Here is a 14,377-nt window from a genome sequence, read left to right as displayed (position 1 = left end):
TCAAGCTCCAAAAGGACAAAAAAAGCACCATGCTCATACTCTATATTCCAACTGTTCTGATGTTATACAAAAGCTTTGTGTGAGGAACAGTTCATAATTATGCAATTTTTGGCCAAAAAGAAATGAAATCTTCCCCTCTGCCGTTGTTCTCAAATTTCATTCAAGTTTTGTACATTCAAACCTGGTCTGGTCTGGTCTGGGATGAGATGTCTTCTCATTCTCTGTGGAAGTCATCTATCTCTGATATCTGTGAATCTTGTAGAACAGCTTCCATGTGCTCAGATAGTTCAAATAGCTCAATGAAATTCCCTCTTTGGTCTTAAATTGGCTGATTTGAATTGTACAGCTGGAATCCGGCATTGGGATCATGTCCGTGTCAAACATATGTTGATTTTATATCCAGACCCTCTGTGATATCTCTCTCTGTCATCCTTCAGAGATTTCAGACATATGTGTATTTGTATACATACAATAAGAGGGATTCTGTCAATGGTTTTTGCATGTGTTCGGAAGTGGCTCTGAACTTTGATTGAAGAGGACAGGAGAGGTTGGGAACATCTGATGAGAAAAGGTCTAGTGCTCAATACTAAGTAGTGATATCTGATCCACGAAGAAAGTATTCTGTTGAGCTGGTTCATTTTAATGAACTGATTCACAAAATGATTGTATATCACTGGAGTATTACTGAGAATTTGTTTAGGAGTAAAACTATTTTAGAATGAGTGCTGGGGATATAAATAGCTCAAAATATTCATCTCAAAATCATGTTTAACAGAATTGTAGAAGCGCTATTAATTTTTTAGGGGTAAGACTTTTTTAAAGACTTTCAATGTTATTTGTTGTGTAGAACACATTTTATGGAATGATTGACTTTAATGTGCTTTTGCTTTGACTGCTGGTAGTATAATTCAGACTCACAAAGTTCTATATATTTGTGTATTTGCTCTAAAATGGCTTAAAAGATTTGTTTGTTTTTTTCAGTCAGAGGAATCATAGAAACATCATCCAAACAGGTCAAATCTCTCAAATGAAGCAGACTTCCAATGCAATTCCAGCACTGAAACAGAATTGCTGTGAAGTTCAAAGCTGTTTTTACAGTGAACTGGATCATTGGGACTTGTATTCATCTGATGAATGACTTGAGCTGCTCTAGTGGCCTGTTAAACTCCAGCCTCAGCACCAGCAGGTGTTTGTCCAGTCCTGCTCAATCAATTAACATCACTTCCCATCAGTGCATATGTACATTTATCCATCATATAAAAAAACAAATGTACAGAAAAAAACAACTCTACATGCCCTGTATACATAACTCACACAGTATGCATCAAATATACAGCTTTTTTATTTCTGGATCTGATTTATACTGTCAACTGTCAAAGCAAATAGACATTCAAGCCTATAATTCCATAAACCATGTTCACGATATTGAACTAAATCTAAATGTACACTTTCGCTTTTTAAAGTCTTAGCCCTAAGTAAATGAAAAGCACTTTGACATGTTTTTAAATGATGTACACTCCCTCAAGATGAAGTCTCCAGTCATTTCAATGGTCTAGAAAAATCAGTTTTATACTACATGAGTGGTCCCCCTCATGGTGGTCACCATATTGAGATCATACGATCAGCCCAGAACTACTCACTACTTCCGCTAACCCCCCATAAATTTATATTTTAAATGATCATGGGTCACAACAAAAGTGCCTGCTAATAGGTTACTTCTACAAAGAATGTGTTTACATGAACATGCCGTGGTCCAAATCACTGAGATCACATTTTTCCCCATTCTGATGGTTGATGTGAAAATTAGCTGAAGCTCCTGACCCGTGTCTGCATGATTTTATGCACTGTGCTGCTGCCACACGATTGGCTGACTTCTTTCCTGGGACAACTCAAAAAGGTCAGAAGACCTAGTCGAATAACGAGAGGAAGCAAAGTATGGAGCAGTACTAAAAAAAAACATACATGAACAAACAATCCAGCCAGCCAAACAAACTACTATCTTTATATAGGGTTGGAAGATCTCAGGTCCCCACATGTGATTGGTTGCTAATCAAGAGCCTGCCTGTTATTGGCTGAAGTAGGTACACTGTTGAACCAATGGGATGGAGGCACTTGTTGAAGGGAACACACACACAAATACCACAAGATATGCCTGGAGGGCGTAAAATCTGGTTACAGAGTCTAGTGCTGTCACAGAGACTGTGAGATACAGTACCTCACAACACTTATTTCATTCATAGCTTTCAGGGAGTAGAACAATCACTTGCAGCCCCTTAAAGTAATCAGTGAATCATTTATGGGAACTAGTTGATTAACATGAACCATCTGAACAAACTGACTCACTTAGTATAATCTGAGTTCCCAATGCTAAATATAAGCAAATGATTCATTTAAACCTGTTCATTTACATGAACTGTTCGAAAGAAACGGTTCACTTAAATGGTTTGGTTTTCCCAGAACTATATGAAAGCAAAAGGATGGTTTAGGTGAGCGTGTTTGATTACTCCGTTGGCTCCAATGCTGCGTTCACAATACAATTTGACAAATGTAGCATTTTGTGATGCTAATCGCTGGAATATGTAGCTTGTTACTGGATAAGCTCAAATATTGTGAAAATAGCTGAACTACTGTCATGCTACTGCAAAATATAGTTAAGTTAGCAGCGTCGCTACTTTTAGTTAGCTACTCCCCAACACTGAAAACGACATAAGACATGTGTGCATTGATTAAGCTGACAGAAAGGTACTCAGTGTGTACACGCAAAGCCAAATTGGGGTAACGGGCAAAAATCTAGATGTTTTAGTCATGTTTGTCTAAATCTCTTATTAAGGATAATCGTGTGAGGTCGTGCATGTATCAAGTGCACTTTCAATGACATTTGCTCAACCTATGGTAAACATTTGGGGCGGGACTATCTGTTGCTCCTACCAATGCAAGATAGGAGGTGTGTTTGGGAAACCTGTTTGAAAACCTGTTGGAATGGTGGTGGCGTATTGCGCTAAAGCACATAACTGGTAAGCAGAAGGTTGCAGATTTGATCCCCACATTCACCACCATTGTGTCCTTGAGCAAGGCACTTAACTCCAGGTTGCTCCGGGGGGGATTGTCCCTGTAATAAGTGCACTGTAAGTCGCTTTGGATAAAAGCGTCTGCCAAATGCATAAATGTAAATGAATACAGTCATTCATTTTGCAATTCCATTTTGTGCCGCGAGTGTTGCAAAAATGACACATTCAGCTTTAAATAAAATGTTTGCATTATATAAATTCAGAACTCAATTGTTCTAATATACATTGTCATGATTTTGCTTAACAGCAATCTAAGGACAAAACATGTGAATGTAATGTATTATTTTGACATGGTTGTTAAGAGTTCTTGTATTTGTGTTTCTGTGCAGAATGCAGCTCGTATTGTGCGGGCTCTGTTTGAGATCGCTCTGAGGAAGCGCTGGCCGGCGATGACTTATCGTCTGCTCAATCTGTGTAAAGTGATTGACAAGCGTCTGTGGGGCTGGGCTCATCCTCTGCGTCAGTTCAGTGTGCTGTCACCATCAGTGCTGTCCAGACTGGAGCAGAAGAACCTGACTGTAGACAAACTCAGAGACATGGACAAAGATGAGATCGGTCAGTGTTGCACAGTCAGGCACATGTGTGCAGCATTGTAATAATGTATTGTCTAGGGCTGTTAATTTAATATGTTCATTTGGTACGTTTCATTATGTACAAGTGTAAATTTGCTGCGCTTCTCACGCTGATTTAAAGTGACAGTGCACTGTTGATGGGCATAACGAATAAGAGTTGACATGAAAAATTACAAATTGGAGAGAATAAGCACAAGTTTGAAATCTTGTGGGTTTTTGTATGAAGTAGTGCACGGGGGGTGTTAAATGACAAAAAAGTGTAAATACATTGAAATCGAAATGATATGTTGCTTAATGGGTTAGTTCTTCCAAAAATGAAAATGATATCATCTTTTATTCACTCTCATGCCACCCAGATGTGTATGACTTACTTTCTTCTGCTGAACACAAATTAAGATTTTTAGAAGAATATATCCGTTCTGTACAATGCAAATGAATAGGTACCAAAACTTTGAAGGTCCAAAAAGCATTTAAAGGTCGTGTAAAAGTAATCCATAAGATTCCAGTGGTGAAATCCATGTCTTCAGAAGAGATATGATAGGTGTGGTTAAAAAGATCATCAATATTTAAGTCATTTTTATTATCAATCTCGACTTTCACTTCCACATTATTTTTCACATACTTGGTTCATATCGCCACCTACTGGGCAGGGAGGAGAATTTACAGTAAAAAAGGGCATGCTGTGTGCAACATACATTAGCCAGACGTGATACACAAGGCAACCGTCTGACACATAGTCTTACATTTAATAGCGCAGACTCAACGCTGTAGTGCATTTTGTGTGAACAACCCCTAAGTCTAACAAAATAATGTAATTACTTTTATTTGGGGGCTTTAAAATAGTGCAATATGTAATTATTTGTGGTTCATTTGTATTAATTTGATTAGACAGCTCTAATTAGCATGAATTAGTGTCATATTAGTCATGTTGCTACCTTCAACCAATCTCTCTGTGGTTTTACTGTTTATTTTTGTGCAGTTAAGGTCAAATATGCTGTGATGACAGAGTGTGTGTGTGTGTGTGTATGTCCATAGGTCACATGTTACACCACGTGAACATCGGTCTGAAGGTGAAACAGTGTGCTCATCAGATTCCAGCCATCCTGATGGAGTCTAACATTCAGCCAATCACACGTACCGTCCTGCGCGTTCGTCTCACCGTCACCCCCGACTTCAGGTGGAATGACCAGGTAACCATGGCAACCAGAGTCAGGCCATCACACACTGGAATCTATATTTTGACTTCTAAATACCAGCACATCTCAAACTGTGGAAAACACTATAGTGTAAAAGCTGGTGGAAATTAAATTAAGTTCAATTTCACATTTCAAGCATTACTGAGAGCAACAGTTCACTAATGTGAGCTTTAAATCATCCTCAAAAGTAAAGATAGATACGTATGTGCAAGAATAAAAAGACCAATCACAATTCAGTATGCAAATAAATACAAAATAGAAGGCCAGTCGGAATATAGTCATAGAATCATAGTGGTTGCAAATATTGATTTACTGTAAGTTTTTAATCATCATCATTATTATTATTATTATTTATAAAATTTATTTAGGTGAAATAGTGTGGTCTGACAAGTTTGAACACCACTGATCTACACTAACAAACTTTGAGACAAACATTTGTGTTGGACACAGTATTCACAACTCTATATAACCCCTCACTACCACACACACACACAAAGACAGGGTTGAGTCATTCATGTGTGTGTCTCCTCCCCTGTGTTTAAGCACACAAAGCTTTGAATGGGCTCAGATCTGTTGCTATTGTTCCCTTGAGAGCTGCTGCAATGACGGGCCACAGATGGGCATCTGTGTGTCCTGAGCTCTGCTGTGACCGTAACTCCTCCACCATGACACACAACAGCTGGATGACCATCCGCACACACTAATCACCTCATCACACACACACAGACACACACACGCTCTGAATGTGAGCACACCCGCACACTCACACATTAATGAGCCATTAGCACACATAACACAATACTTAACACATCCATTAATTCATGTATATTTAAACATCCATTTATATTCATTGTAGAGGGATAAACATCGAAACATATCAGTTATAAATCCGGCTATACATTTATAAATCAGGATAAAGTGATTTATAGGATATATATATAAAATGATACATTTGGAATATATATATAATTTGAAATCTAAATATATATTGAAACATTTGAATATACACTTAAATATTAATGTCCTACCTTCCTTTTTTCTTTCCATCTGTCCTTCCTTCTATTCCATCCAACCTTCTTTCCTTTCTTCCTTTCCTTCCTACCTTCCTTCCTTCTTTCCCCTTGTCCTCCTTTCCTTATGTCATATATTCCTGCCCTATGATCTTCCTTCCATCTTTTTTCCCTTTCTTCCTTTCCTTCCTACCTCCTTTCCGTCCGTCCATCCTGCATTCCTTTCTTTTTGTCCTTTCCATTCTACCATCTTTCCTTCCTATAATTAAATTTTTCCTTCCTTCCTTACGTCCTTCTTTCCTTCTGTCATTCATTCCTTATGTCCTTCTTTCCATCTTAATTCTTTCCTTTCTTCCTTTCCTTCCTTCCTTCCTTTTTTCTGTCCTTCCTTTTTTCTGTCATTCCTTCCTTATGTCCTTCTTTCCAACTTAATTCTTCCCTTTCTTCCTTTCCTTCTTACCTCCTTTCCGTCCATCTGTCCTGCATTCCTTCCTTTTTGTCCTTGCTTCTTTCTGTCCTTCCTCTAATTTTTTCCTTTCCATCCTTCCATCTTTCCTTCCTTCCTTACATCCTTCTTTCCTTCTGTCATTCATTCCTTCCCTATGTTCTTCCTTCCATTCTAATTCTTCCTTTTCTTCCTTTCCTTCCTTCCTTGTTTCTGTCCTTCCTTCTGTCCTTCAATCTTTAATTTTTCCTTTCCATCCTACCTTCATGTCTTTCTGTCCTTCCTTCCTTCTGTTATTCATTCTTTCCCCATGTCCTTCCTTCCTTCAATTCCATCCTTCCTTAAAATTTTCTTTTTTTTCCATCCTCCCTCCCTTCCTTCTGTCCATTCTTCATTTCTTCCTTTCTGTCCTACCCTCTTTTCTTTCTTTCTGTCCTTCCTTCATACTTGCATACCTTCCTTTCCATCTTTGAAATCGTTTTTTAGAACAATGCTTGGAGTCAGATGTTCTCTCTTCCAAAATGTAATTACAGCCGGGAGAGTTCCCAACAGAAGTGTCAACAAGACAAAGGGCACAAAACATTTTTAGTATTTCAATTTTGTATCTAACATCAGTAAAATGCTTGTGGGAATATAATTGGTCAGAACAAACTCATTCTCTTATTGGGTGGTTAGGTTTAAGGCGATGCAGTGGAAAAGTTTAGAAGAGTGTTTGTTCCATATTTGTTCAACTTCAAGGCTAAATTAAAAGTTTTATGCTTCGTCCCCTCCCATCTCTTTCTGTGTCCTGTACTCAGTCCACATTATCTGTCTTTTCTCAGCACATTGCTGCTTGTGTATTCTATACACATACACACATCCTCCTTTGATCATGAAGTGTTCACCTGTCTATGCACACTTCATTTACTCATTTATTTTACCAACTCCCTAAACCCTATTCTTACTCCAACTATCTTCCACAATAATACAATATTCTGAAGCCCACTTAGGGCATTTTTCGTCATCCGTACAATTTCTTACCATCATAACATACTGAGTTTCAGGGGTAGTTATAGAGTGCACAGTTCTAACGATTAGTGAACACAAGAGGTTTATCAAACATTGCCATAGGATCAATGTCATCAAAATCACCATTATAATGGGTAACTCAGTTCCTCCTTTTCCAAATATATCCTCAAAGACATTACATTTTTGAAGGATCTATGTGCTGCACATTTGCACACTTCAATGGCTCGAGGCTTCATAGTGTGTGTCAATACTAGATCAATCAATATGCATTGAGCAATTAGTTTACCCATAGCATGTCCAAATCATGCTGTAGTCATGACATACTCCAAAGACATTTTAAGAATCATCTTCTTGGGGCCTGGGTAGCTCAGCGAGTATTGACGCTGACTCCCACACCACGAGTTCACCCAGGATGTGCTTAGTGACCCCAGCAAGGTCTCCTAAGCAACCAAATTGGCCCAGTTGCTAGGGAGGGTTGTGTCACATGGGGTAACCTCCTTGTGTTTGCTATAATGTGGTTCTCGCACTCGGTGGGGTGTGTGGCGAGTTGTGCGTGGATGCCGCGGAGAATAGCGTGAAGCCTCCACATGTGCTATGTCTCCATGGTAACGTGCTCAACAAGCCACATGATGAGATGCGCAATGCGGAGGCAACTGAGATTCATCCTCCGCCACCCGGAATGAGGCAAGTCTCTACGCCACCAGGAGGATTAGAGAGCATTGGGAATTGGGTGTTCCAAATTGGGGAGAAAAGAGGAGAAAATAAAATCTTCATCTTAATTTATTTTCTTTCCATCCTTCCTTTCTGTCTTTGTTCCTTTTTTCCTTTCTGTCCCTCCTTCCATCCATCCATTGTTTCTTTATTCCATCCTACCTTTTTATTTTTCCCTCTGTCGTTCCTTCCAATGGTCATTTCTTACCTTCATCCTTCCTTCCTTCCTTTTATCCTTTCTGTCCATCCATCCATCCATTGTTTATTTCTTCCATCCTACATTTTTTTTTTCATCTGTCCTTCCTTCCAATGGTCATTTCTTCCCTTCATCCTTCCTACCTTTCTCCCATCATTGTGTGCTTTTCATTTGTAAATTGTGCATATTCTTTTCCTTTTCTTGTTACTTTTCCTTTTTTTTGTTCATTTCCTTGCATCCTAGCTTCTTGTAAGTACGTGAGAAAAGGATGCAAGGATAGGAAATAAGGACGGTTGATTTAAAGCAAGGGTGTGTGTAAAATATCTTAACTCACTTTAGAGTACCGTCTTTGCGTAGCTGCGTTACATCGGAGTACTTGCTGTGATGTTGTTGAACTTGTTAATTAGTATGTTCATAATAAATCCTAATAATCAAGATGCACTGAAGTATGTTATAATTATGGTTTATTTAATACAAAAAAGTCAAAAATGTATTAAACTGTTGTGCCAGTTGTGAAGGGAGAGAGCTTTTGTATGCTTTGTGTTTTGCATTCTCGCTCAAGTTTATTTAATTTTCAATTGATATTTGGCTTATTTGTTCTCTTAATTGGTTTTGTCTTGTTGGTTTTACTGATAATTATTAATACATGTTTATATATAAATTATCCACTGTACACAATGTGAGTTTGGCCATGGACACAGTAAGTTCCACTTTCATTGAGGTACAGTAAATGTTGATTTTGAGGTGATTCAACTAAAAAAATGCAGATCTTAAATGGACATGCATTTAAAGTATTAAATGTAGTTCTTCATATCTGCACAGTGCCACTGTTATGACACTAGACGTGTGGTTATTACACAGGTCCATGGTTCAGTTGGAGAGCCCTGGTGGCTGTGGGTGGAGGATCCGATTAATGACCACATCTACCACTCCGAGTACTTCCTCCTCCAGAAGAAACAGGTGAAGATATCCTCAGCACCAGAGCACTGCATGAAGACTTGTACAATCTGAATATTAGCAATATTTAAAACTAGAGTGTAAACAAGTGTAAACTATTAGACTAGAGTGTAATCTGTGACTCTTTCAAAACATTGCTATAAAAAACTATAATTTAAATATAACCTTTTAAAACTGTAGTTGGCTATATTACAAGCCACTATCCATACTGTTCATTGGAGCTAATTAAGTGAGTTTTGGGAGGGACTGTGTGGGGTGGGGGGGGAATAGTTGTCATCTGGAAATAGTTATTATTATTTGGTTTTTATTAGCCATTAATTTGTTTGGTGTTGCAAGTAGCTTCCATTATGTCTTCCATTGGTTGATCAAACAGATAGCCCTGCCCCAAACTCACTCCATTGGTTTAGCCAGTTGTGTCAGGGCGGAGGGCGGGGCCGGGTCGTGATCCTAATCCGTAATAGGCTAATTAAGTCTCTGTGAGGGATAAAGGTTGACTGCAGAGGATCGTGCGAGAGAGAGAGATCGTTTACAGAGGCTTAATTAGCCTAATACTTGACCGGGTGTGTGGGATCAAGACCCGGCTCCGCCCTGCCACACCAGTGTTGTTGTAAGAAAGTATTTAAACACCATAAAAGTTACACACTTCAGCTTTAAGATGGAAAAAGTGAGCTGAAGATCATGAAGTTTTATTATTGTCATTGTCTCTGTGATGTGGTCAGGTGTTGAGTGGAGAGCCCCAACAAGTAGTCTTCACCATACCCATCTTTGAGCCCATGCCCTCTCAGTATTACATCAGAGCTGTGTCTGACCGCTGGCTGGGCTCTGAGGCTGTCTGTATTATCAACTTCCAACATCTCATTTTGCCCGAGAGACACCCACCACACACAGGTGAGGCCACTACACACACACACACATGCATTCAGTATATGCCAGCTGACTTTCAAATGTCAACAACAATACCTCACCGTACTTAGCAGTTAACTTTCATCTGTACCCTCCCAACTTCAATCTCATTAGGATTTGACATGTAACTTGAGCTTGTGAGTACAGAACATCACATGTAACTGTTCTTGTACAGACGTCACTCTAAGAAACAGTTCCTGGTCTACTAGAGCTTGTTTTGGTCATTTGGTCATATTTGTTTTGTTCCAGAGCTATTGGATCTTCAGCCGTTGCCTGTGACCGCACTGGGCAACAGAGAGTATGAAAGTCTGTACAAGTTCACGCACTTTAATCCCATTCAAACACAAATCTTCCACACACTCTACCACACCGACACCAATGTCTTGCTGGGAGCGCCCACTGGCTCCGGCAAAACCATTGCTGCAGAGATGGCCATCTTCAGAGTCTTCAACAAGTACCCCACCTCAAAGGTCTGAACCTCTGCCACCTCCTAGGGTTTAGTTTTAGTTCTTGTGGCTAAGGGTTGCACCGACTAGTCAACTGGTGTGTTTGTATGTAGGTGGTGTACATTGCTCCTCTGAAAGCTTTGGTCAGAGAGAGGATTGAAGACTGGAAGATCAGAATAGAGGAGAAGCTTGGGAGGAAGTGAGTATGTTTATAGATTCCTCTGGCAAATATGTATATGTTATGATAACCTGACCTTTATTTGCTCATTACCATACTCCCTCTATCTCTCTCTCTCTCTAGGGTGGTTGAGTTAACAGGTGACGTGACTCCAGACATGCGGGCAATAGCGCAGGCCGATCTGATCGTCACTACACCAGAAAAATGGGATGGAATCAGCCGCAGCTGGCAGAACCGCAGCTATGTGCAGAAAGTGGCTATTCTCATCATAGATGAGATCCATCTGTTGGGTAAATGGTTGAACTTACATACTAATGTCTCTACAATCAGTGTATTATTGGCAGATAGGATGTTTCAAGCTTCTTGGAGAATTCGCCACAGTTCTTCTGTCTATTTCGGCTGTCTCAGTTGCTTCTGTCTCCATGTAATCCCAAATTGACTCGATGTTCAGTGGGGGCTTTGTGGAGGCCATGCTATCAGTTGCAGGGCTCCCTGTTCTTCTATTCTATTCTTTTTACAAAAGTAATTTATATTTCCAATTGACACACTAAAGCTGAAAATATAAATAACCGTCTTAAGACTGATCCTTTGGTAAAACATCTTTTGTGCCTAAGACTTTTGCACAATACTGTGTAAACCAGACTGACTGGTTGATATCATCCAGGTTGTTAATCATGCCGTTTAACAAGTGTTAGTTCCTCATTGTATCCGTTATACAGTTCATATACAGCCTTGTCAATTAAGAATAAACGTTTTAGGGGGAATTCACAAAGAATAAATTAAAGCTGCTGATAGTGTCATTTATTTGCACACGCTGTTTGCATTGTTTTAGCAACTGAGTTACTAAAGAATCATGCAAATCAGGTAACAGCACAATTTGCATGCTGGAATTACATCCTGGGGGTCGGTTTTGAGTAGGATTGGTTATAGGATACACATTTGCTGATTCGATTCCGATTCACAAGCTCTCAGTTCGATTTGATTCATATGGGTATCAGTTATGTCCTTTTCCTAAAAATAAATGTCCACATATGTGGACAGCAAGACTACGTTGTAAAATTTACATGACACTCTGCTGTAGAAAATCAAATTTGTTTTCATCAAATTGTTTATTTTGTTTCCAGGAGTGTTGGTTACTCATGTTTTTTGTACTTTTGAGGAAATGCGGTGCCAGTATCCACATATGTGGACGTCATGTTTATCAGCCTGCAGACACAGATTTTTTAAAGCAGCATATCAAACGAAACTAGAGACGCTACTCTTTACAACCAAACAGGTTTCAATGAAAAACGTTTGTTTACTGCTGCTGCGTCTGTTGGAGTGCTTCAAGGATATCGATGCCATGCTGTTATGTGACCTGACTCGCAGCAGAAGTTAACCCTTTAAATGACAGTCTAGAGTCTTTTGAACAGTATTCAGATGGTTTCTATTCATTTAAATGATGCATTGCATATAGTTAAGCCAAAAGACAATGTCCACGCATGTGGACTCAGGGTAGCACGAGGTTGTCTTCTTCTTTTCACTCATTTAATTATTAGTAATTTTTTTAATTACGTATTTAATTTGTATCAAAACACAGTGATGACAGTTTGCCTGAAAGATTTACTTGTGGTCGGGAGTAAATTTAATTCGTACCAACAAACATTTTGCAAATACGAAAACTTTAATGAATCCGACAATTAACGTCAGAGTGGCTTTACAAACTATTTAAACAAAAAGTTCTCTCATGTTTCATGAATGAGGCCAATTGTGTAGAGCAGGGGTGTCAAACTCGGTTTCAGGAGGGCCACAGTCCAGCAGAGTTTAGCTCCAACCCTAATTAAACACAACTGAAGCAGCTAAGGTCTTCTGGAGTGCTTAAAGATTACAAGAAGGCATTTTGGGGCAGGGCTGGAACTAAACTCTGCAGGGCTGTGGCCCTTCAGGAACTGAGTTTGACACCCCTGGTGTAGAGGGTTGCACGTAGAGTAAAAGACCCATCTTGGGATTTAAGAATCTATATCAAGATTCTTAGATTTTTACCCACCTCGAATTTTGAGTGTTTACTTGTAGGATGCAGCAGACTACCATGATCTAGTGCACTTTACTGGGACTGTAGAGGATCAGTCCAGATCTGATACAGGCATCTGAATCGGCTCCTTTAAATGTGATTGACTACACTTTACATCTGGAAAAATGACTGGTTATTATGTTCAATCATTTGATCAACATTTGATGAATCACTGCTTTCATGATCACTAGACCGTACACAGATATTTCTTGGAAATGAAATGGTTTACCAAATGCTTTCCAGTGGCACAACATCATTAGACACTTTTCCATCGGGCTGAATGGTTCTCATTGCAGTAACCATGTCATCGATCCAGGCTTGTTGACATGGTTACGTTTACTTTTTCCATTGTGGTGCTGCGAAATCAGGATTTAAATGGACTGCCTGTGCAAGTGCTCAATCGGGAGTCGACACGTCACTACAGGTGTTCCACAAGAATGGTTCTCAGTCCTGAGTTCGGTTAGCTACTGTGATAAGAAATCTGTGCTGGGAACAGTTTTTAATTGTACCATAGCGAACCGTTCTCAAGTGGAAATTCTATTGGAACTGTTACTCGGCATACTTGGAACCGTCCAGGCCAGTGGTGAAAAAGAGCTTAATCATTTCCTGGTGCACTGCTTGCACAGATTGCACCTGGTTACAAATTATTGTGAGTGTGTTAAGTGCACAAGACAAATGTGGTTCATCTGTTAAGTGAATTTACCCCTGTGTATTGGGAGAACAATGCTAATACCCCTATTGGCACTGCTTAACTAAGTGTTTATGAACACTATTATGTTGTCATGTAGAAATGTCCTCTTACGCACTCTTTAGGACTGCATATTTCAGTATCAATGAACTGTTCCTGTTAAGTTTAATTATTTTGTACAAATTCTTCATATATGTTTGTTTGTGCAGCGTGAAACTAGGGTCAATTTCTGTAGCTGATGCTAATATCAGTGAAATGTGACTATTCTTGTGACCAATTTCGTTACCACAGCAAATACAAAATGCCATTAAACACACTTCTTTATTTATTTTAAATTGCATCATTATTAAATGAAAACAATTGCATGTTGTTCTTAACCCCAAGTATGTCAATATGTGGTGCTTGACATGCAAATGAATGAATCCTGCTATGTTATGGGCTTGGCTTGTGAATAGTAATGTGATTGGATACCCCAGGATGGGTGTGAAGCAATGTAAGCATGACCAAATGAATATGCATGAGCTTTTCCATAGTAGGAGTCATGATTTAGCTACGTGTGCACTAAATTATGTCAATATTACCAATACTGTAGAAACAATCCGTATTTGTCATTTTTTTTATGTAGGTATCGACTTGGTATTGAAATACTAATACTTTTGACATCCCTACATGTAACATCATTTTATAAAAGCATGATAAATAGCACAGATTGTACAACTGTTCACTAACTAATGACTGTGTGTGTTCACAGGGGAGGACAGAGGGCCTGTTCTAGAGGTCATTGTGTCCAGAACCAACTTTATCTCATCGCACACCACTAAAACAGTGAGAGTGGTCGGACTGTCTACAGCACTGGCTAATGCCCGGGATCTAGCGGATTGGCTGGGCATCAAACAGGTCAGAAACCCACTGCAATACACAACCTGCCCCTGTTAGCTCACCTACATCA

The 14,377-nt window shown here is 39.3% G+C and overlaps 1 protein-coding gene across 2 annotated transcripts in view; it reads left to right on the top strand.

Moving 5' to 3' along the window:
* ascc3 (activating signal cointegrator 1 complex subunit 3) overlaps positions 1 to 14,377 on the top strand; it is a 275,425-nt gene that overhangs the window by 204,125 nt on the left and 56,923 nt on the right. For both annotated transcript variants that reach the window (XM_052144464.1, XM_052144465.1), the window contains 8 exons: positions 3,398 to 3,623; positions 4,676 to 4,830; positions 9,068 to 9,166; positions 9,883 to 10,051; positions 10,316 to 10,536; positions 10,626 to 10,711; positions 10,814 to 10,980; positions 14,180 to 14,325. In XM_052144464.1, coding sequence (XP_052000424.1) covers positions 3,398 to 3,623; positions 4,676 to 4,830; positions 9,068 to 9,166; positions 9,883 to 10,051; positions 10,316 to 10,536; positions 10,626 to 10,711; positions 10,814 to 10,980; positions 14,180 to 14,325 — 1,269 coding nt within the window. The remainder of the gene's footprint in view (positions 1 to 3,397; positions 3,624 to 4,675; positions 4,831 to 9,067; positions 9,167 to 9,882; positions 10,052 to 10,315; positions 10,537 to 10,625; positions 10,712 to 10,813; positions 10,981 to 14,179; positions 14,326 to 14,377) is intronic.

Source organism: Xyrauchen texanus, chromosome 15 (genome assembly GCF_025860055.1).
Source record: "Xyrauchen texanus isolate HMW12.3.18 chromosome 15, RBS_HiC_50CHRs, whole genome shotgun sequence".
Classification (NCBI taxonomy): Eukaryota; Metazoa; Chordata; class Actinopteri; order Cypriniformes; family Catostomidae; genus Xyrauchen; species Xyrauchen texanus.
Note: the sequence above shows the minus strand (reverse complement) of the source record. Positions and strands in the feature narration are given on the sequence as shown.